General features: G+C 51.1%; 9 protein-coding genes across 9 annotated transcripts; 4 read left to right on the top strand and 5 right to left on the bottom strand.

Annotated features, from left to right (window-relative positions):
- Nucleotides 1-434: 434 nt before the first annotated feature.
- Z518_06799 (uncharacterized protein) lies at nucleotides 435-1247 on the top strand (the record flags this gene model as incomplete). Its single annotated transcript, XM_013414929.1, has 1 exon — nucleotides 435-1247. One exon carries the CDS (start codon nucleotides 435-437, stop codon nucleotides 1245-1247), a length of 813 nt encoding a protein of 270 aa, XP_013270383.1.
- Nucleotides 1248-2766: 1519 nt separating this feature from the next.
- Z518_06798 (uncharacterized protein) lies at nucleotides 2767-5280 on the top strand (the record flags this gene model as incomplete). Its single annotated transcript, XM_013414928.1, has 1 exon — nucleotides 2767-5280. The coding sequence occupies one exon, from the start codon at nucleotides 2767-2769 to the stop codon at nucleotides 5278-5280; it is 2514 nt and encodes an 837-aa protein (XP_013270382.1).
- Nucleotides 5281-5737: 457 nt separating this feature from the next.
- Nucleotides 5738-10692, bottom strand: Z518_06797 (3-phosphoshikimate 1-carboxyvinyltransferase; the record flags this gene model as incomplete). Its single annotated transcript, XM_013414927.1, has 2 exons — nucleotides 5738-5764; nucleotides 5920-10692. The coding sequence occupies 2 exons, from the start codon at nucleotides 10690-10692 to the stop codon at nucleotides 5738-5740; spliced, it is 4800 nt and encodes a 1599-aa protein (XP_013270381.1).
- Nucleotides 10693-11251: 559 nt separating this feature from the next.
- On the bottom strand, nucleotides 11252-13102 carry Z518_06796 (uncharacterized protein; the record flags this gene model as incomplete). The annotated part of the gene is made up of 1 exon (XM_013414926.1): nucleotides 11252-13102. One exon carries the CDS (start codon nucleotides 13100-13102, stop codon nucleotides 11252-11254), a length of 1851 nt encoding a protein of 616 aa, XP_013270380.1.
- Nucleotides 13103-15430: 2328 nt separating this feature from the next.
- On the bottom strand, nucleotides 15431-16387 carry Z518_06795 (40S ribosomal protein S0; the record flags this gene model as incomplete). The annotated part of the gene is made up of 2 exons (XM_013414925.1): nucleotides 15431-16109; nucleotides 16215-16387. 2 exons carry the CDS (start codon nucleotides 16385-16387, stop codon nucleotides 15431-15433), a joined length of 852 nt encoding a protein of 283 aa, XP_013270379.1.
- A 305-nt stretch (nucleotides 16388-16692) lies between these two features.
- On the top strand, nucleotides 16693-17695 carry Z518_06794 (ribosomal protein S15; the record flags this gene model as incomplete). The annotated part of the gene is made up of 2 exons (XM_013414924.1): nucleotides 16693-16738; nucleotides 16788-17695. The coding sequence occupies 2 exons, from the start codon at nucleotides 16693-16695 to the stop codon at nucleotides 17693-17695; spliced, it is 954 nt and encodes a 317-aa protein (XP_013270378.1).
- Nucleotides 17696-17813: 118 nt separating this feature from the next.
- Nucleotides 17814-19022, bottom strand: Z518_06793 (uncharacterized protein; the record flags this gene model as incomplete). The annotated part of the gene is made up of 4 exons (XM_013414923.1): nucleotides 17814-18000; nucleotides 18073-18155; nucleotides 18307-18738; nucleotides 18960-19022. 4 exons carry the CDS (start codon nucleotides 19020-19022, stop codon nucleotides 17814-17816), a joined length of 765 nt encoding a protein of 254 aa, XP_013270377.1.
- A 423-nt stretch (nucleotides 19023-19445) lies between these two features.
- Z518_06792 (uncharacterized protein) lies at nucleotides 19446-20415 on the top strand (the record flags this gene model as incomplete). Its single annotated transcript, XM_013414922.1, has 3 exons — nucleotides 19446-19826; nucleotides 19911-20143; nucleotides 20220-20415. 3 exons carry the CDS (start codon nucleotides 19446-19448, stop codon nucleotides 20413-20415), a joined length of 810 nt encoding a protein of 269 aa, XP_013270376.1.
- A 26-nt stretch (nucleotides 20416-20441) lies between these two features.
- Z518_06791 (uncharacterized protein) lies at nucleotides 20442-21389 on the bottom strand (the record flags this gene model as incomplete). The annotated part of the gene is made up of 1 exon (XM_013414921.1): nucleotides 20442-21389. The coding sequence occupies one exon, from the start codon at nucleotides 21387-21389 to the stop codon at nucleotides 20442-20444; it is 948 nt and encodes a 315-aa protein (XP_013270375.1).
- Nucleotides 21390-23139: the final 1750 nt, after the last annotated feature.

Below are 23139 nucleotides of genomic sequence, written 5' to 3'. Positions count from 1 at the left end.
TGTAATTTCAATCTGCCGCATCTCGTGATTTTTTCTCAGAGCGCGGGCCAAGCCACCGAACTGACTTGTCGTGGGCACCTAATTTTGAGTACCATCTGCCCCTGATCCATCCTCGACCCCCCCTTCCCAGGCTTGCTCCGGGCTAATAAGAATCGCCCACTGCGCCTGCGACAAACACTGACACTTCCCAGTCCCTCCGACAACAACCTTTCCCCTCCTCCCCAATTGTCCAATTCAATTCGATTCCGTTCCATTCACACATCTCATCTCTTTCATATCGCGTTGCGTCGGCAACTTGCACTCGTTTGTAATTATTTTCTATCCGCTTTCCTTCGATTCCCCTATTCGACAACATCTATACCAATCTTTACGCATCCTGACGACAGCCACTTTAACTCCTCGAAATCTCCCTCACTCCCCGGTAAACGGCCACCATGGGTCTCAATCACCACTATCGCTCGGTCTCAACCAACGATGAATCGGTTCCGCTCGCTCAGAAGGAGGGACAATTGAAATCAGGCTGGGGAAAGCAATCCATCCTGCTTTCGCTCGCCACGGGTACCCTGTTTGTTGCCATTGTCGCGGCCATCTTGTCAACAGTCTCATCTGCCGTGGTGAACTACACCTCTTCAGGGGCGGTTTCCACTGCCAGCGCTGAAGCCGTGGCCGCGAGTACGTCCATCCTCACCTCACCCTCGGCCGGACCGACAGGATTACTGGACGACGACACAATAACGAGCACGGACCCGGTCGATCCCACCTCTGACACTGCGGCGATCCAGGATTGTGGAGGTTCGCCTCAGGAGGCTCGAGATCGGGGGTGTGTTTTTGATGTCATGATGCAGCTTTGGACACCCGCACCCTGCTACGATGAAATCCTTTCCAACCGCTTTCTCGAGGTGGGCAACTGGACTTGGTATGCCGACACTTCCGCCACCAAGACTTACACATTGGAGGAAATGAGGAGAGGTGAACACGATGCAGTCTACGTTGCCCAAGATTATCATGTTACTCACTGCATCTATGCTTGGGAAATGCTGGTGCGTGCCATGAGAAACCAGGAACCTATGATCACCGAATTGATCTCTTATGATCACGTTATTCATTGTCGCCACAAGACTCTTCAGAGATCGGATGGAGGAGCTTCCATTCGTGGCGTGAGAGCGCCCACTGGTTATACTCAATGCGCGCCATATGATACCTGGAAAAACAACCTTCCTCCCAACGAGCACTCAACTACCGACTAATGGATTGCGCCACGAGTCTTATGTGATGCAATTTATAAACGTGTGGTGAAGGCGTGCATAAATTTCAGTCAGATCATCTTGGCAAATGTGTCCTAAATCTACCCCGGCCATCGATTTTGGCGTTCTCCTGGCCCAAGACCGTGACTTATACGGCTCTTCAGGCATTTTTCTAATTGAAATCACTGCTGGTGCTTCCCGGGCCACGATCCACACCTGCGCGATCTCAAACCCGATCCACCCGCGTCGATGTCCGATCGGAGAATACACCATGCGAGAAAATATGTCAAGCCGGTTCTTGGGCCGGGAGGCAGGATGACGAGTCGCCCGAAAGCGCGCAATTCCAATTACAAATCCTATTTACATCTCGATATGTTTTTGTGGAACTGAGAATTGTTTTGGACACCCATTTCCCTTTGTATATATTTGGTTACGAACAGGTTGTGGCGGCACGACCTTGGAAGCCAATCTCTGTGGAAGCAGTGCTATTTGACGGACTAGATGATAATTCTAAAATCTCGGATAAGGCTGAGAATATATACTATATTCTATGTCAAACATGACCCATTTGACTAATCCTGTGTCGCTAGGATCATCATGGAAAGATGTCTTTCCGATCCTGCCATGCCCGCCTCTCTTTTGATATAATTCTGTCAACTGCCAATGGTCTGCTCCCTCAACTCTTTGAAATCCCTTTGATTCGCAACTGGAGTGCGACCAGTATTCAATCTTGAACATCTTCAACGTGAAGCCCGATATGGGACACTAACGGAGCCGCTACGAGCCAAGCTGCTGTTGTCGATCGACAGAATTGACAATGCTGTGGGACGGGTGCTGCAACTGTCAAACAGGGTTATCTGAGAAGGTGAAAGGGAACAAAAACACCCCCCAGATTCGGTCGCTTACACGTAAAGCGGCTGCGGCGTCGATCGTGCTTCTCAAAAATGAGAGAAACACTCTTCCACCGTCCAAACAGCTGATCAAACTTGTGCCCTCGTTGGAATATTGGAAGAATCCGGCGGGGTGTGGAGGAGGTAGTTCAGAAGTCATCCTTACTACATCAGTACAACTGTGGCCAAATGGATTAAACTGAGTGCTCTGATGGGGGCTGTAGCCAGCAACTCGTTGTATTTTGGTATAAAGTATCAATGTCTTTGCTTGAATGTTTTTAATGCATGGTGCATGATCAAATACTTGACGCTTCTTCAACCTCGACTGCTTGTTGAATTGCGTCCCAAAGCCCGATTTGTGAGATATAGAGTCTGGTTGCGATCTCGAAGGGAGCCATGGAGAATTATCGTCGCCTCAGGAAGTGATCATGGGGTGTTGTATAAAGAGCTGCCAGATATACCAATGAAAAGGAGCCGCTTTAAGGTCACACGAAGCTCTAACCGTCATATTTTCTCCACAACAAATCGACGCAGGAGAACTCTCTTCTCCACAGTCCAGGAAACTTTTTTTTTTTTTTGAGACTCAGACATCTGCACTCTCTTTCCCTGACCACTTTCAATCATTGTCTAGGATGAATGTGCGAGAAATGGACGTCGACGACTTCCCAACTTCTCCGGCTAAGCGCCAAAGGACAAACTCGCCAGAGGAAACCCACGACACAAGTCCAATCCTCGAGGCGCAATCTCCCTTTGGCGCTGATGGCTGGCCAGACGGGCCACCGCAGCCACCGCGAGATATGACCCAGGTTTCGTCCACCACGAGAAAGTTTGAAGAAGCAGGCCCTGGAAAAGTAAATCTGCTGCACCGTGCGACTCTCGAGAACCAAGATTCAAATGCCCTTCTGGATGCATTGATGCTGCAGGTTGAAGCCGAATCTATTCCAATGCTCAAAGGGCAAACCACCTCAATTGACCCCGTGGTTAATACCGGCGCGAGAGAAGCCACCGAAAACGGAGATGTGGCCGGGAAAGAACTAGAGAAACGTAAAAGGGGGGGACAAGAGATAGACGGAGACGAGGAACAAGACAAACCCGCAGGCGGTTCGGGGGAGGGGCCATCACAGCCCCTGGAGGAAAACTCTGTTGCTGTCGGTGCAGACAACGATCCAATGGATGCGACGAATGGAGCCCCCAACAATGTAGACACGAATCCCACCAGTAATTATGTGAAGCAAGAGGATATTGCTGCTGTCAAACCGGACACTGACGACTTGACATTCTCGACGGGAAATACACGTGCCTTGGAAAAAGAGCCATTGCGACCACGGGGGGAGAATCTAGCGGCTGTTTCTACACGCGACGATCGTATGGATATAATTGACGGAATCGCAAATGGTGCGAATGAGAATACCGCCGGTCATCGCGAAGAACGAGGGGATGCTACCGCCCTCCACCCAGACACCAATACCTCGATACCGACCGTGGCGAATACGTCCAATACAGCAGCTGCCTCCCCTGACCCGGAGTCGATCACAGTGGACACAATTCCTGCCAGGGAGACTCCGCCTCCTGAACCCGGTGCTGAAGGTGCTGAGTGTGAAGTGGACTCTTCACCCTACGAGTCCTCAACTGATTCCGATTCGTCCTCCGACACTACTTCCTCAGAGGAGAGTGATGAAGATGCTGATGGAGACTATGCCATGTTGGACGCCGAAGCAACCGCTCGAATACTCATGCAAGGAGATGGCGGATCTGACGATGAAGGAGGTCGATTGCGAGACAAGACAGATGGAGCTCCTTTGCGAACGGCCAATGAACGAGCAGAAGAGATCATTCCCAAACCAGATATCACTGTCACCGAGGAGATGAAAATCGAAGAACTCGGAAACGTTGAATTTGTGGTCGAAAGCACCGTGGTCATAAAGGCCAAGACGTCGGGGGAATATCAAGTCCTGGAAGCCGGATCCTTAATCTGTCTCAAGGACCGAACGGTCGTGGGAGTGATTGCCGACTTGATAGGACGAGTGGAAGAACCCAGATACACGGTCCGTTTCACCAACGACGACGATATCCAAGAGGCTGGCCTGTCCGCCGTCGGGACCACTGTCTTCTATGTTCCAGATCATTCAACCTTTGTGTTTACCCAACCGCTGAAAAATATCAAGGGCAGCGATGCATCGAACTTCCACGACGAGGAAGTTGGTGAAGACGAAATGGAATTTTCGGACGACGAAGCCGAAGCCGAACATAAGCGCCAAATGAAAGCCAAGAGACAAGGAAGACTTTCGGAAATGGGAAGAGGCCGAGGCGGTTCGAAGTTCAATAGAGGATCTCATCGTGGTGGTCGGAGAGGAAGTCACAGTCACATTAACAATTCTGAGGGTGCCGCGTACGGGAATGGCTCGCTGGAAATGAACTACGATGATGTCGCCGACACAGGCGGTGACGACGAGTACACCCCCTTGCAACGGCCAGCGAATCTCGTGGAAATGATCGCCAAGGGAGAACAATCTCAGGAGCATGGTAATGGTTTGAGACACCCGCTGCCACTACCGCCTCCATCACCACAGATTGGCAGAGGCGACTTCGGTGGACGAGGAAGAGGCCACGGCCGAGGAGGCAGAGGAGGATATCGTCCTCATCGTGGTGCTGGAGGCAGTCTCAATCAACATCGAGCACCACCCTTCAACAACCACAACGATTCCACCAGCACTCATCCAAACGGCTTCCCGAGGAAAGATCGCTCCACCGCACTCACGCCCAATCTCAATCTCCCTCCCACCCCGTCAATAACACCACATAATATAACATATCCACCGGTGACGCCTTCCCCTATTACGCCACTGCCTTACGTCCCATATAGCTTTGGCGGGTTCCAGCCTTCATCGGCGTTCCCCTTTATGCCGCAATCCATCACTAATGCACCACCGTCAGCCGGTTTTCCCGACTTTCACGCTCAGCAACTGCAACAACAGCAGCAGCAGATCGGGCACCAACCCCAGCAGAATCAAAATCAAATTCCGCCGCCGCCGAATGGATCGGCCCCACCAAACCCCTTCGGCTCCGGGCCCTGGGCTAGTAATCCGGCGGTGGCGGCGGCGTTACAGCGGCAAGTGGAGGAAAAGAGAAGAAGTCAAGGGCCGTGATCTCAAATCCCTGTGTACGCGACACCAGGGGACGAAGACAGCCAGAACTAAATGGACGAGTATATAGTTCTAATGTGTTGGATTTCTCGGGGCTTATGCAGAACGAATGGGCCAATTCTCAGGAAGAATGTGATTTAGTAATTGAAACTAAACACATTGATACCTCGATCACTCGTTCATCCATTCGAGAGATGAATGAAGGAGACTTTTCAACCTGTGTATTTGCTGTGACGAACAAAGTCTGAATTGGAATCAATACAAGAGCAGACAGTTTTTCTCTTTTTGTCTTTCCCGTTTTCTTTTCTTTCCTTCCCTCTTCTCTTGACCCCTTTTCTTTTTGTGGATGGACTCTAATATAATTACAAGCAACGTATACTGTCTCCGCACGAATGACTACTTGGAACGAGATCCCCAAAAAGGAACTCTTGTCCATCTAATCCAAAGTTATGCGGGTGGTCTATGCGTCGCGACCGAGAACGACTTCCTATAAATGTGATATTAGGGGTTAGTCAAAGTCAATACCACATCAAAGCCGGGCAGAGAATGTATAGAATCGGAGATCAGAGCAGAACGTGAAAACAAAAAGAAGGAAAAAAGGGGGAGACTCACCCTACTCAACCCCCCATCTAGTCCTCTCACCCTAATTCCCGTCCAGTACTCAAACTGCCACAGGCCCTGAGTGACCAGCGTCTCGAGCCCTTGCACAGTCTTCCATCCACCAACGCTCTCCGCCATCTGCATCACGGTCGTTTGGGCCGGCTTATATGCAAGTTCGAGCAATGTACGCGTTGGGGCCGCTGAGCCCTGGCCCTTCCGCGCTGTCGACGTCGACGTCGCTGCGCTTGCGGAGTTCGCGAAGATGGTGCTTAGCGCCTTCCCCAATGCTGGATCGATAGGGATATCTGCGGGGATCGTGGCGATGGCGACGGCTGGCGGAGCGCGGATTGTGTCTAGGGACGCAGGAGATTCTGCATCCAGCACGACTAGGTCGTAGTACGGTGGAAATGTCGCAGCTAGTTCGAGAACTTTGGTGTAGCTGCGCCCGATCAGGTAGATTGGCTTGTAGCCCATTGTATGGAGGGTTTGGATTGCGGCGCGGGCGGTGCCGCCTCCTCCGATTGCGAGACCGGATTGTTCGCCCTCGCCTAGAGCCGCGGAGGCGCCGGCTGCGCGCAAGCAGTCCATCATGCCTAGATAGTCTGTGTTGCGGCCGACGAGTTTGTTTTTGCCTGGAGTCCGTGGGTCAGGGACCGGCACGATCGTGTTGACGGCCCCGATCAAACGGGCGGACGGGTCCACTTCGTCTAGAAGCGGCATCACATCGAGTTTCAGAGGGATGGTGACGCTAGCGCCACCAAAGTCATCGGCGCGGATTTTCTCCTGGATTACTTCTAACGAGGTCCCTTCGCATAGTGAGTAAGCATGCGGAAGGCCTGTTTCTTTGAATAGTGTGTTGTGCAGAGCGGGAGATTTGCTGGATTGGATAGGCAAGCCGAAGAGGTAGAATTGTTTCGGTACGATTTCGCCCATGAGTGTTAGACCTTGACGGATCTCAGTGGCCGAGAGTTGTCCTGGTGCTGCTTTAAAGGGCAGGGCAGGGTGAGATACGGGAGTCATAAAGCCGTTGAGGATGCGCGATGCTTGGCCTGTACGACCCATGTTGATGGCAATGAGTGGGAGTTCAGGGTGTTGTGAGGCGGACCAGTGCTTGAAGTTCCGCAGGGAGAAGTTGTCGTCGATGGTTTTGGCGACGCCAATCAATTTCACCACGTCTCCGTACTGGAGGCATTTATTGTACACGGGGATCCAGGAGCCAGGTTTGGACCAGGAAAGACGACCCCGTGGATCGTGGTGGGAGGCGATGATTTTGGTGTGGGAGCTGTTTTTCAAGTCGAGAACTGAATTGAGGAGGGATTCGGGGAATGAGGCCACTTCCAGGTCGACGAATTCGCAGCCCATGCGGGTCGCTAGCGTGCAGAGCTTGAGGTATTCAGCGTGTGCATGGTCCGGGAATCTGCCGCCTTGGGAGCTTGTTCTGATGGTAAACACCATCGGGAGCGGAACTGTAGCGCGGAGGAGAGATAATTGCGAAGTCACGTAGTCGGCTGATGGGATGTCTGAGTCCGAGCTTGGGTCCTTGAGAAGATCGACTCGGAGTTCCACCGCATCGGATCCAAGGCTGACTTTGGGTAGGATTTGCAGACGTGGTCGTAGGTCAGGGAATGTGAGAGCCGCAAAAAAGGTCACCTCCTTTTGCTTGAACTGGGACAGCACATCGACTTTGCCCGTGACCATCTGCAAGAAGCGATCGAAATCTTCAGCAGCTTCTGACATTTGCTCATTCGGGATGTGTTGGCTGTAGTAAAGGATATTGCTGCATTCCTCAAACCAGGGTTTTCTTCGGAGCCACACACTCATCATGTCCTCGACATAGGCCGGTCGTGTTTTGTCGATTTGGAGAAAATCCATCACCTGGCCGATGTCACGCTGGACTAAAAGAACATGGCCTTTCTTCTGGTGCCATTCGATCAACAGTTTCCGTGCTTCTGGCATCTCCACGATTCCTCCACCGCATGCAAAGACATGGTCATTCGGCATCTCCTTTATAACGGTTTTGAGAAGTGCTAGTTCCCGCTCTCGGAAATACTCCCAGCCACGCTCCCGAACTATGTCTGGGATCGATTTGTTCTCGCGAATCTCGAGTTCGGTGTCGAGATCGATCAATTTCTTGCCCAGGGATCTTGCTGCCCAACGGCCAGAAGTGGTCTTTCCAGCACCTCTCATGCCAACGATGAAAATGGAGGCGGCACTTCGATCCAGCTTTTTCCTTGTCTTGTGCACGGTAGACGCCAATTCCCTGCCTTCAAGCTTCACATCAAATTGTCGAGCCATGGTGTCCCACCATCCAGGCCATGTCTTTCCCGTACACTCTTTCTCGAGGATCAGCGTGGGTTGGGAAGCTGCTAATGCTAGAACGCTGAAGCTCATAGCAACTCGGTGATCGTCGTAGCAATGGACACCGTCTCTGGGTGGTTGTAGTTGTACCCGTTCCACACCGTCGACTTCGATGCCGTCGTCGAACTGTCGACATTTGACACCAAATTTCGCCAATTCGTCGTCCATCGCCTGTATACGATTGCACTCCTTTACTCGTTGATTCGCAATACCGTATATGCGAGTTGTATTCGTCTTTCCGCCTTGAGCAACAGCTGCCAGAACTGACGCAGTCAAAAATGCGTCGGTCATTGGCTCCATGTCGATGTTTGGTAGCGATATTAATTTCCCTTGGCCAGGGCCGGTCACGGTGGTAGAAGTGAGAGTCTGCTTGACATTACATCCCATCGGTCTCAGGACGTCGGTGGCGAAGCGTGAATCTCCTTGGAAAGAGGCCGAGCCGATGTTGGGGATGGTACATGTGGTGCCGGTGATGGCTGCGATTGCTAAAGGATACGTGGCAGAACTTGCATCACTCTCCACGACGTACTCCTCTGGGTTTTGATAGTGGCCTTGCGGAATGTGATAGGTATATTCCTCTGTCGCTGATTTGGTAACTTGGATACCGAAAGAGGCCATCATCGCGACGGTCATCTCGATATATGGTTGCGAAACAGGTTTCCCACCCACAAGTTTCAGGGTCACAGGCTTCTTCGCATAAGGTGCACACATCAGAAGCGAAGAGACATATTGTGATGAGACTTTGGCGGCTAAGTTGATTTCACCACCGTGGAAGCCGCCCGAGGCCGCAATGTTGAGTGGGAGACACCCGATACTTTCAAGATACTCCATCTCGGAACCATTCGCTTTCAGGGCGTCGACAAGATCTCCGATGGGTCGTTGCTTCATACGGGCGTTTCCGGTGAGAATCGTCGATGCTACATGACTCTGTCGGGCCAAAGTAGCGACGGTCGTCAAGAATCTGGCAGCCGTGCCAGCATTTCCAAGATAAAGCTCGTGTTGGGTGGCTTCGAGGCGACCACCATTGCCGTTCACCACGAGAATCTCACCGTCTTCCTCCCAGGAAAAGGTGGCGGCTCCAAGCCGAGTTAATGCCTCCAGCATGACTTCCGTATCGGCCGATGTGAGAAGATTCTTGACACGACATGTGCCTTGGCCAAGGGCCGCCAAAACAAGAGCTCGGTTGGAAATGCTCTTGGACCCTGGAGGCACACAAGTCACATTCAGATCCTTGGGCACGCCAGGAAGTACCGCGACACTTGGAGACAGCACCACACGAAGATCAGAATCTGACACGACGCTGGCTTTTGGCTCGTGAGTTCGACCAATGGCTGAAAGAAGAACCACTTTCTTCTTTGCGCCGTCGTTCTTTTTATCCACTCCCATTTTCTTGAGCATGTCATTCACCGTGCATACCTTGCCACCAGACAATTTACGCACTCTTTCATCATCGAATCTCGTGGGTAGGCCATATGCAGTCAAACACTTCTGCAAACGGCCGACGGCGGCTCCGCTGAGAATGCCCAGATATCGAGCAAGCTCTGCTTCCTTGACCATGCCGATGGCAACGCATTCCCCATGAAGGACTTGAGGTGTTAGGAATGCTTCCATGGCATGTCCAATGGAGTGACCGAAGTTCAACAAATTTCGTAGGCCTGTTTCTCGTTCGTCGATAGTGACCACGTGAGCCTTGAATCTCGCCGATGCAGATATAATTCTGATCAAAATAGCCTCGATATCCTTGAATCTAGCCGCGCCTTGACTGATGTCGTCATTGACCGCTGCCATAATACGTTCAGCAGAGTGTTCGAGGGTAATGAATTCTTCCTCGTCTGAAATGGCTGCGGTTTTGATGACCTCAGCCATCCCATTGATGAGTTCTCGTCGGGGGAGAGATCCAAGGAAATCGAGGTCAATGTAGATGCGCTGTGGTTGCCAAATGGCTCCAACGAGATTCTTGCCAAGAGGGGTGTCGATGGCTGTCTTGCCGCCAATGGACGAGTCAACCATGGCGAGAAGGGTGGTGGGAACTTGAACGAATCGGACTCCGCGCATGTAAGTGGCAGCAACAAAACCTGTCAGGTCGCCAACCACACCACCTCCTAGAGCGATTATGACGGTGTCTCGACCGCATGGTGGGCTTTGACTCAGAAGCCAGTCTTCAATGTCATCCTTTGTTTGTCGAGATTTGGAGCTCTCACCAGGAGGGATCTCGTGGACCAATAATCGTGATGGAGTTTGTTTTTGCTTAGCCGCAATGTCAAACGCTTCCTGGAAGCTTTGTATGTAGAGAGCCCCGAGATTCGTGTCGGTGATTAGGACGTAGGTGGATGACTCGAAGTTGGTGAGTAGATCCGAGGCCACATAATCTCGCCATAGACCGAAATTTATGATGATACTTTCTTTACCCAGGAGACTCACTCGTACCTCCTTCGCCGTCCCATTGACCAACGGCATGATTGCACATAAAAAAGTGTGGTTGGAGTTAAAGAGCCAGGCCCCAGGGGCCCAGTCAATTGAGCTCCAAGAATTATTTTTATGGCTTGGCAGCCTCCGGTCTCGGCAGACATTAAAGTTTGTTCTAGCTCAGCCTTGCATTGAACTGATGATTGTGATTGGACAAAGCTATCGATTAAGCGGCGCCAGGGGCATGTGCTCGGTCCGACGAGGCTGCGACCAATTTGTCTGGACAGCATTTTCTTTCGCCTGACTCGTCGTGCTCCGGTGCTCATCTGCCCGGTTCAGGAGGCTTCACGGCAGGACGGGGAAATATTCGATAGTTCGTTCATGCATTCATTCAAATAGTACGTTGATTTGGATAATACATCGCTGGTCCATAGAATTACTCTCCGAACTCCATACGCAGCCGCTCAATTTTCACCCAAATATCGCTCAAATGCCACCACATTCGTCCACAAGATCTTCTGACCAATCCATCATGGTAGACGCCTTGCGCAATGGTGAAAATGTTTCACAACAAGCAAACAAAACATCCAGTGGTAGGGCCGTTGCCTGTCTAATTCTCCTTTTTGGCATTGCTGGTCGATTGTTTCGTAGCAGGCGTAATTCGAGGGGATGCATCGCCATCACCGGACCCCGTTAGGCCATCCTCGGGAGGAACTTCCGGCTGAGATTCGGCATTGCAAGAATTCTCTGAATTAGCATTTGCGGCTTCGTGATCGCTAATAGCCGGAAACGCAGAACTGTCCATGACACTGGGTCTGCGAGGAACAGTGTGCTTGTGCCCCGTAGCAGGGTCGTCGACAAAATTGAAAGTGCTGGTTCTGCCTGGCTTATTATAGCCCCTGTGTAAATCATCAATATCACCATCAGCAGCCTTTGATCCGTCTGCCGCTCGAATGAGCTGAGGACCCATATGGGGATTTCTCGTCAAGCAGTTCTTTTTCTTTTTGTACGTGTACCACCATGACTTGTCGTCCTCGCGAATGTGAGGGAAAAGATCCCACTTGTCCATGGATTCCTCCTCGTCGGGTGCGAGTGCAAGCCAAGCATAGAGATCTTGACGTTTCTTTGAGCGGTCTTTCTCTGACTCAGGAACCCGACTGATCCATTTTTTATCTTTTCCTTCTCCTACCTCTTTGAACTCATACGAAGCCGGCCACTCATATATCTCCGCCCTTAAGCGGCTCCCGATCCAACATTCGCGCTTCTTGACAAATCCGTCCGACATTGCATTTTCGTCGGCCTCATTAGTCCTGCTGGGTGTAGGCCTTCCAAAGGAACTCTTCATCCATTCGTGAATCGTGGGCTTCCATCTGGAATCATCACATCCTAGCTTGAGCACAAGAAGAATTGTCGGTAGCACAAGGAGGGCCACCGTGTACATCTGGCTTGCTAGATCTGCCATGCCGATCGCAACAATGTGCACCGCAAACACTGCCCATCCGATCGATCTGACCAAAACGTATCGTTGGGGATGCAGAAGGTTGGGTCCTTCGATGAAAACGGAGGGCGGCTTTAAGAGTTCCTTGGGCATAGAAAAGGTAACTGCCTTGGAGTCTGTCTGAATGATGAGGACCTTGACTTCATCTCCCTTCCAGACATTGCTGAAATGCCTTGGGTTCGGTCTCATAGGAGGGGACCCTTCACCTTTCGCGGCCGGTTCTTTAGCTTCGTCAGAGTGATCGGCTGAAAAGTTGCTTTGGATGGAAGGATTCTTGCCCGTAGCTGCAACAGTGTTGACATTTGTCTTTCGATTCCTGGTGGCTGATTTCCTCTCTTGTTTCCTTTGATCCTTCCAATCTTTCCATTCCAGTCTCCGCGCTTCGTAAGACCCTTCCTCTATGGTTTTAGTTGAGTGGCTGATAGCCTCATCTATCATGGCGTCGACCGCTGCGCGTTGCTGGCCCAAGACATACGTGCGGACAACTACAGATACGACCATGGCCAGGGCGTTGGCAAAGCCGTACCAATCTCTAGACAGGACTGTCATCGCGATGAGGAAACCATTGAACACAAAGCTGATGATGAAAGAGGTGATAATTTCATTCCTTCGAGACTTGGGTGGAGTGACCGTCCATACCACATAGCTCCGAGTGACCTCGAAATTCTGAGAGAGCATCCATCTTGTCAGCCAGGCCGCGAGGTCGGTCGTGTGAATACCCTGGGTAATGTTGTAGAGGTTGAAGCCGGCCGCCTTTTCGGTAAACCGATCTCCAGCAATGACGAAGGCACCCAGCATAGGGAGATACTCCAGATAGGCGCTCCTTACGAGCCGCCCGACGGCCGCGTTGATTTCCTCGGCTCCTAGTAAAGTAACGAGACCGAGGGCATCGATTTTGAAGGGCGCCCATTGATATACAGCTTCCCAAGGAGCCCAAGATGAGGTGACTGTTTGTTCCGCCATGATTGGGCTCGGGATTGCAGGTGGGAGGTGGATTCAGGCGACGGACCGCCCTACGTAAGTCCAGACGATACAAGGCTGCACATTAATTGAAGGGTTCACAACCTGAGATGCAAGTTTCATGAGGGTATACTGCGGCCGTTAAGCATGCACTATAAGAGAAGGTGCATCGATAGGAGAATCAATGTTCCAAGCCCTAGTGATTGTCATTATTATTCGAAGGATAATAAAAAGCTTGGAGAAAAAATATCTCGACCCTTGAAAACTGTTTCAGCCCCCACGAGGAGATCCGACATGCCGAGAAATAGCGGGCGCCAGCACATCGCCCTAAAGACGAGGCTTCTCCTTGCGTGTTTCAGCCGAATTGTGACTAAAGGCTGAAGGGGGCTCCCAGACGAGTCGGTGTTGTCGAGTATGTGTTCTCTTGATAAGGGTGACGTTGCGCTGCGACACGCTGAAACTCAGCCTTCCACGTGATCCAATGGTATCAGGCTGTCTTCAGCAGACGTAATCCCAAGTTGAATCTTCACCCGGTTATGTTTTTGAATTCTGTCCAGTATTAATCGTACACTCGTCCATTCGTTCAAACACATGCTCCTTGAAAATCACTGTGTTCTACCAAATAGCTGCTGTCACAAAGGCTAGAGCAACAATATTTCAAAGACGAGGTATTAGCTGTCGATTCCATTTCCGCCATTGATCAATGCAATGTTTCCTATCTGCGGCTTCCATAAGCGTCGAGATTGTAGATGGAGCTCTTCTCATACATCGATCAAGCCATCGAGTTTGTCAATTTTGGCGACATCGGGTCGAGCTTTCAGACTTGACCACCATCTCGACTCCGATGCTGTCTCCATTGGGTCTTCCAGTCGATCCTTTGGTGGAAACGCTCCGACCGAGACACGATCAACCAAGAATTATTGTTCACATTATTATGGAAAGATTGATTTTGTTTAGTATCTCGGCCTGAAACGCTCTTCCCTGCTTGTTCTGCCCAACTTGATCCCCAAGAAGCCTCTTTTCAAAGCATTGCTACCACACTGGAAAACTGCCTATGGGTTCTCCATTATCTATCATAAAGAAAGTCTGGTTCAAGTTGAGACTGGAAGACTTGCTAAGCAATGCTGAACTGGGGAGTGTGAGCATATATAAGAACGAATTCGTCATCCAAAATGCTCATGACCGTTCAGATCTCCATTACTCGTCAGAAGAATCATTGCACTCATACTCACCATTTCGAACAAAAGTTTCAGACGGCTTGTTACCACCACTAATGAGTGTAATCTCCGTCCTAACTTGCAGCTTGTCGTGTTCTAATACTAATCTCTGAAGCACAGCCACGTCATGTCCTCTAATATTACCACTCAAGCCTTCAACCCAGTCTTGCAAACTCATTCGAAAACTCCACGGGGGCTTGTCAATTTCCCTCCTCTAGCCCTTTTTATTCCCATCCAACGCATGCTATTCCGTCTCATCTAGCGGAGGCTGCTGTGTCGACACTATTGGGCTCTTTGCAGTTGAATTTCAGGGACGTTGCACTATCTAGACAATCAGATGACCCTCTGCCTGATGCGCGGGACCCTTCTCCTCCTACACAACAACCAGATTTCAAATCTGATCTGAAAATTTGTGTAAAACGTCGCGATCCTATCACTGACCCACTTCTGTCTCGTCCTGTTTGCAGTGATAAGCTTTTTCTCCCCAGAGGCTATTGTCGATATATTATATTTGTCGAAGAAGCACATATTCATGCTGAAGTCGCGCACAGGATGAGATGTGGAGTTGATGGGAAATATTTGGCGTTATGCACGCATTGTATAAGATTTGCATTGCATTAACCTTGAGGATCACGGGAATTCGACCAAGGCAGGCCGCCAAAGAGATCTGATATCCATACAGGGGACGCGTACCGGGCAATAGAACACTAAATTATTGGGAATCTCATTCAAAAGAAGCTGTTCTTTTCCATTCTTCTATGTGAAGCTTCTCCTTTGTGCTTAGCGTTAGCTCATTCTACGTTTGACTCCCATCGGCAAAGCTGGGCAACGGTTAAGTACAATCCCTTCATCTCCAGCACAGGGCTTTCCCTCTTCCGAGAAATGAGTGATCCCAGTCGAGTATCTTTCCCTCATGAGTGCCGTTGATTTTTGACCTTGTCGAATGGAGACATCGCAAATCGTGAGTCCTCGTCGGAAAGTCGCGGCTGCCTGTGGACATATTCAGGTTTTTTGAGGTGGGAGGCAATTGGATGTGGAAGTGTTGGATTGGAAAAAGACGCCGAGACTGGCAGTGGTGCACTGGTGTCCTTACTCCTGAACACTCGACGGCCGCTTACCAGCCGCTGGCACCGGTATTTGCTTCCTGGGCCCAGTCTCCACCAGTACTTGGGTCATTCCAGTTGGCATCGGCCTGGGGAGCACCCTCGATACCTGGGGCCGTCCCAGGCTCTCCCGTCCAATCCGCATTGTCTGTGAATCCACGGTCAACAGCACCAGGACCCGCCTCTTCTGCACCAGGCAATTTCTCCTCTTCCTTCTGTTCCTCGGCTTCAGGGTCACGGTAAAAGTACAGATCGACCACGACGTCCCATTCAACCTCACGGTTGGCGAGGGTGCCTCGCAGACGGAGAACCTCACGAGCCAATAACCACCAGATCAAACCGATGGCGTGACGACCCTTGTTGTTGGTGGGGATGGCAACGTCGACGAATTCAGTGGGAGAATCGGTATCGCAGAGGGCAATGACGGGGATGTTCACATAGGAGGCTTCTTTGATGGCTTGAGCGTCGGTGCGAGGATCCGTCACGACGATCAGGCGAGGCTCCTTGAACGAGCGGGTGATGTAGTTGGTAAAGTTACCTGGGGTGAAACGACCGGCGATGGCGACGGCTCCGGTGTGTGCGGCGAACTTAAGAACAGCACGCTGGCCGTAGGGACGGGCAGAGATGACACAGATATCAGCTGGGTTGTCAACTGCGGCAATGATGCGGGCTGCGAGGACAATCTTCTCCCTGCAGAGACCAGAAGTCAGCATTGAATTGCTCGAGCGCAGTTCGCCCGTGAGGGACTCTCGACTTTGATCCTGCAAATGGCAAATTGGTTAGGGAATTCCGTACCAGGTCTTGGAGATGTTGATCACGTTGATGCCATCAGGACGAGTCTTCCACAGGTATGGTTCCATGTGAACCTGGAGGTTCTTAGATCCCAAGTGACATTGTGCGGCCAGGAGCATTTCAATGTCCTGGGACGTAGGGTTGAAGATCGGAGGGAGGTTCGCTGGGCTCGCCATGTTTACGACTGAGTATGCGATTGCAATTCAGTCGGAAAGCGAGTTGGGTTGTAGAGGGGAGGACGAACGAAGGGAGTGTTGAAGACGTTGAGCGTCCGCGCCAACCTCTGGACTTTTTTTTTTTCTGGGACCGCAATACCAAAGTGGAAGTTAGGGCTTGCCAAGATTTTCGAGTGACTTTGAAAGACCCAATTAGACTTAGTGCTCTCCCGGAGTCGGAGTTATGCTTTTCCGAGACGAAGTTCGAGATTGGAATCATCTCGTCGAGGATGAGATTTGTATCCTTCATCAACGCATTCTAGACGATGCCTCCACGCGCATCACCCGCCGTGACGAGCAGTATCTTTAACCGTGAGCCTCTTCCTTGCTCTCTAATTGATACGACTAACGGTGACCTCAGTAACCAGCCTCCTCCAAAGCTTGCCATCTGTGTCACGCAATCAAGCCTTGACAAAATGTTCGACGTGCCTCTTCTCAACCACAGCTCCCCTGGAAGCAAAGCGTGCCAAAAAGCGCAAGGTCCGTAAACACACCGACCCGTACCGATTAGCCCAGGCGCGACAGCGTAAATCCGCAAACGAAGCACGACAAAAAGTGTTGCAAACCGAGCGGAAGTTGGCAATGGGCGACCCTATCCGATCACGGCCAACGCCATTTGTCAACTCTCTGCGCTCCAATACCTCCGTAGAAACCATCAAAGAGTCATATTTGAATTACTTCCTCAAGAAAGAAGATATGGACAAGTCGTTGGAATACTCGAAATGGCTCACGGAACCCCTGCCGGAACCCAACCCCATTGAAGGGGTACCATACAACCTAGCCGACAAGATCCAAAAACATGCGGCCTCACACGAGAACGCATCGAAAGCTTTATTGGCCATTGCAGCCTTGGAAAATGGCAGCAGCAAAGATCGCACGCGAGTGAATATTCAAAGGTGCATTGAGGAGTTTGGCCGACACAATACTGACGGCGTCCTGGCCCCCCGGCTTCAGGGCAAGTCAGCATCTGGACAGACATCGGTCGAAAGCGGAGACGAAAACGCGATAAAGGTTCCCAAGCACGTCGGACAAGACACTGGTTCCTCAGAGGTCCAGATCGCCATTCTGACGGCTAAAATCAACGTGCTTGCCGACAATTTGCACAAGAAGGATAAAGCCAACAAACGAAGCTTGCGACTTATGGTGCACAGGAGGCAGAAATTAATGGCTTACCTGCGGAAGCAAGACAGAGGTGGCGCAAGATGGCAAAATTTGGTGGAGAAACTTGGACTCAGCGATGCAATGTGGAAAGGGGAGATCAGCCTGTAACATAATGGTTCTGGAGCAGGGAGCTAATTATTATACTATCCATGCATCGAATTACCCGCATCCTGATGACCAGGAGGCTTTTTCACACCAGGTCGCCGTTTCAATTTTTGTTTGGCGTTCAACTCACGCCTCTTCCGCCATCGACATCAAATGCTGCTCCGGTGATATAGTCCGCCTCGTCCGATGCGAGAAAGCACACCATGTTCGCGACATCCGCTGGCTGGCACACACGACCCAATGGAACTGTCCCGAGCACTTTCTTCCGCCCTTCCGGTGTGTCGTGACCACCGAGAACCTTGGGCAACCTGCCGAATATGTCAGAGTGGACTTTCCATCACCGAATCTAGGGGTAGTGGATGGACTATTCTCTCACTCACATCGCAGTCTCCCCTACCGCCGGTCGAATGCAATTATATCTGATCTGATCGACCGCATACTCGGCAGCTAGTCCTTTCGTCGTCTGACAGATTCCACGCGTAAACACGCGCGCATGATCAGCCATTTTCCAATCCATTCATATATTCGCTCGGTTGTTCGTGTTCCACTCGAGGAAACCCATTTGAAAAAGCAAGCCAGATGCAAGCACGACAGGAGTTCGTTCTTGTACTCACCACTGTCACCGCGCCTTTACTCGCGGCATACCAGACCAGGTTGGGCCTCGGTCTCGGCTCACTAATACTACTCAAATTGATAAACAAGCCGGGCTTTTTGTTTTCTTTCCACCACCGCACAATCACCTTGGTGCTCAAATACAATGGCTTCACGTTGACTTTGAACATCATATCGAACTGGTCCTCGGGGACCTCGTGAGACGGGGCGGCAATGTGCACGACGCCCGCACAATTTACCACGACATCGAGACGGTTGGAGAATTTCGTCAATGTTGTTGAGAGGATGTCATGCCACGAGGACTCGAGAGTGATGTCGGCTGTGAACGGGTGGACCGTGCCGGAGGGGCAGAGAGAGGCCGTCTGGGCGTTTTCTTCGCCGTTGATGTCGACGCCGACGACGGAGGCACCTTCGGCTGTGAGTTTTTGGACGATCTATGTGCAGACAAGCGTTAACGGTGTTGGAGACATGCTATTGGTCTCGTCAAGGGGGCTCCTTCTCGGATAGGTTCATGTGTTCCGCTTTTAGAAAATATACAGACATCATGCATGGGTGCATGTTTCCCCAATTCAATCGCCTCTCAGACAAAGTCATCATTCCAATGATACATCCTCACAAGGGACAATGGGGGGTCGATCTCTTGAAAAAGACTTACACCTCGTCCAAATCCTGCCCCGGCCCCTGTTACAATGATGACTTTTCCCTCGAGTCGGCCCATCTTTCAATTACCAAGCCCTTGCACCAGAGAATACTAGTGTGTATTGGCTGTGCCACGGATGAGATTGAATCGAGAGCATCGCCAATCCCGGTAGAGGAGTCAGTGTTATATTTCGCCAAATTTGGATCCCCATTCTGAACAGGTCTGTCCATTCGTGTTTTACTCCACTTTTGCCCGCATGAACACCTTTGCGGAGAAAAGGCTGAGGGGGTTGTCGACAGCAACCGACCGGGGTTGAACCAAGACACCATAGGAGTTTGTTGCGGAGAGAGGGCATGCGAGCAGATTGAAACACCTCGGCTATGGCCCCGAGCCCCGAGCTCGAGGAAGTTATTCATGAAGCCAGTTCTGCCAGTCCTGGGAGTCTCGGAGACCACCCATCTAGTCGCAATTTCATACGTGAGAGACCAATTCTTCCCAGTCATGGCGTCAATCAATCAGATGGGCGAGGGAACATTACCCACGGTGTCCGAACTCTTCTCCCTCCAAGGCAAAACAGCAATCTGCACGGGCGGTACTGGTGGGCTCGGACTCTCGATGGCAATTGCACTTGCCGAAGCAGGCGCAGATATTGTCTCAATCCAATTAAAAGACGATCCAAGAGCGTCGATGCTAGAGGAAGGAGTCAAAGCGTGCGGGCGAAAGTTGCAAGTATTCGAGGCCGATGTTGCTGATTCAGCGGCGTTGAGGGCGTGTTTTGCGAAGATCTGGGAAAGTGGTGTCACGCCGGATATTCTGCTGAATTGCGCGGGAATTAATCGACGGGCGAAAGTGGAGGATTTCACAGATGAAAATATCGATGCGGTAGGTTCAAGTTAAGATTCCTTGATAACATGGAACGCCAATCACGAGGAGGATGTGGACGAGATCAGGCTGACTGCGGCAAAGGTCTTTCAAATCAATTTGAAGGCATCGTTTGTGGCTGCCCAAGAGATGGGGAGAAGGTTGCTGGAGTTGAAGCGGCCGGGCAAGATCATCAATATTGCCTCGATCATCTCATTCATTGGAAACATCAATATCGCGGCGTATGCTTGCACGAAGGGAGGCGTTCTGCAGATGACCAAGGCAATGAGCAACGAGTGGGCGTCCAAGGGCATCAATGTGAACTGCATCTGTCCTGGGTAAGTTTGCAACCAAACCCTGGCCAATTGGAGAGAGCCAGGCAGCAAGATTCATCGGTATTCATCTTTCTTGCAGATATATCAAAACCGCCATGACAAAGGTATACACGGACGATCCAGAGTATACCAATTACATCATCGGAAGGACCCCCGCTGGCCGATGGGGATTACCTGAAGATTTCCGAGGAGCCATCATCTTCCTGGCGAGTAAGGCGAGTGATTTCGTGTGTGGGACCAGTCTTGTGGTGGACGGAGGGTTGATTGCGAAATGAAGACCATATCCACAACGATTCGATGATCAGTTCGATTTCGGTGCCTTCGCGTGATTTCCCAGAAGGAAAAAGTGCTGCAGTTCCCGTGCAATAATTTCCGGTTTTCCGCCTTGTGCCTTATTGCATGTCACCACATGACTAACACCTTCGAGTTCCACGCGCCTTGCATGGGGTATGACCTTCTCCAGCTCTCGAACGGCACGCCTCAAATATGCCGGACTTCGGCTTCCGCCTAAAACCAGAGTTTCGGTCTTGACGGCGGCGAGTGTCTCCAGGTTTTGTTCTCCGAACATCTCTGCTCCCACCTTGAAATCGTTTTGAAGCGTTGAAGCGAGTTCCTGAAATGATGGAGGAGTCATCGAGTCTTCACGGGGGGGATTACCCTTCTTGCTCTTCCTATTCGCGGATTGTTCACCCCCGAGCATCATCTTGGACAGCCACACTAGTAGTACCCGTGGGAAATATTTCGAATGAAAAAGGGGCGGACCCATCTGTGTTCCCAGCATCGCCGTGGTGAGGGCTTCTGCCACTTCACCTCGACCGATTTCTTCCTCATATCTCCGAACCCAATCCATGGTGGCTTCTCGCTCCGATTCCGGTAACCAGGGCGGCTCAAAGACCGCGATGCGCTCGATGTGAGATGACGGAGCAGCGAGTGCTGCTTTCAACGTGATAAACGCCCCTGAGCTCACGCCGAAGATGTATTTCGCACCCGTGCTGACATGGATCGATTCGACATCTTGAACCTCCTTCCGTGTTGAATAGTCCTCGCCCGTGGGCCCGGATTTGTTGCGTCCTCGTCGGTCCGGTAGATAGCACGTGAAGGATTGTGAGAGATGTGTCGCAAGCTCACTATGGCTGAGGCCGGCCTGCATGGCGCCGTGAAGAATGATCAGACCAGGACCCGAGCCGATTTGATAATAGGCAATCTTTGTCCCATCTTTCGAATGCGTTGTCTTCAGTTGCAGGGTCATGATTCAGGATTTCCTGGAGACGGCTGCGGCACCGAGATGCACTTATCGAGAAACCGACGTGCTGGAAATGTAGTGCCAACAAGTATAAGTTGGTAACATTGGAGCTCCCTCCACGGAGCGTCTCCCACTCAGGTTAGGCAACAGCAATATTCGGGGCAAGGGATCCGCGCGCCAGTTTCTGCCAACTTGAGCTTTCACCCCTCGATGGTTCTGAGTTCCTCGTATTCGTGTAGTTTGGCATGCGATTGGCCGAATTGCGGCAGTGAATGCCATTTTGATTTCCTGAATATGTCGGACAAGACTGAAGGGGAAAGACTTCGGGTCAAATGTATTTCCTATTGGGCAGTCTAGCCCCTTTGGCTACATTTTCAAGCCCGTTGATTGGCTAACGATTTCCAGCCTTGAAGCTCCATCAGATTGTACGAGAGCCCCGTGGATGATATGAGATATCAATGCCATAGATTTATGGCACGATTTGGGACCAACGTGTGGCCAAAACTCATCATCAGACGAAACGACATTTCTTGACTAATGGTCTCGTCCAACCTTCCACGGCCAGAGTTTTTCTCGTAAAGACCGTTTGTTTCCAACCTGAGGAGCCTTTTTGGCCCGAGGGCTTTCAACAAGCCGAAATCAAGACGAAGAATATCATCAGAGGTCTCGGACAGTGGCTTGGCTTTGACTTGGTCCACCTTGCCAGACCGAGACCAGTATCTTGCGGGACCTCAAGGTCATAAGTATCTTCTGCTCGGAATCCTGGATTCAACTGATATCCTTTTGCACGGGCAAATAGTCCATCGATATCTTGGAGCTCGGGCTGCGGAGAAAATGTGTGTAGAAACCATGCATGACGTAGCTCCATGGCCGCTCGCGTCCGGGCGTGCTTTGTTTCAAGGAGCAGCGTATAGTAACTTCGATTCCCATCAGATCTAGAGTAATCTCGCTCTCCACGAACCCTGAAATGGTAAAACAGGAATGCAGCGACACAATTTCATCGTCGTCGAGTCCCAAATCAATGCCCAGCACATGCCACGGCAGATCTACACTGGTAAACTGACGAAATATGGTGAACTCTGTAAGGGGTTTGGGCGCCCAGCACGCTCCCAGGAGAGTCAGATGCCCGTCATCAAAAATGATTTCGATTTTTCTAGGGCTGGAGGTCATCTCGAAAAAGGGTTCTCCACATTTTGACAGATATATAGTATGTTTTGCAACACGGTTCAACCCTCCTTTGTCGATCTGAGATGTGCTACCCGCTCAGCCAAATGTCCTGTCTCCTTCGTCCTGTTTTCTGGATCGGAATGGAAATTCTGCTGCCGTTTGTCTCCATGGTCTGAGCACGCTAAGACAGTTAGATAATCCATGTCTTCAGATTCAAGAATAGGGAACGGGCACCAAATTCGGCTACTGTTGAGCCAATCACGTAAGCCCATGGCTTGGCGGCATCACGTGATCACATGGGCAAACCCCCTTGCCGCACCGCCATCGGATCCAGTCTGTGGACCATGTGCCGGCGGGTCCCTTACTCGATAGAAGTCGATATCGACATGATCCACGCATCGGATCCAGTCTATGGACCACCTAGAGAAGCTCTATTGATCACATTTGACATGGTTCGTAGATCAGATCCGATGAAAGACCACTGCCATCGGATCCAATCGGTGGACCATATGGCCGGGGGGTCACCCTATTCGATAGAAGTCGATATCCTCGATATCGAGATGGTCCATGGATCGGATCCAGTCCGTGG

This window comes from Rhinocladiella mackenziei (assembly GCF_000835555.1).
Source record: "Rhinocladiella mackenziei CBS 650.93 unplaced genomic scaffold supercont1.5, whole genome shotgun sequence".
In the NCBI taxonomy this organism is placed as follows: Eukaryota; Fungi; Ascomycota; class Eurotiomycetes; order Chaetothyriales; family Herpotrichiellaceae; genus Rhinocladiella; species Rhinocladiella mackenziei.
Note: the sequence above shows the minus strand (reverse complement) of the source record. Positions and strands in the feature narration are given on the sequence as shown.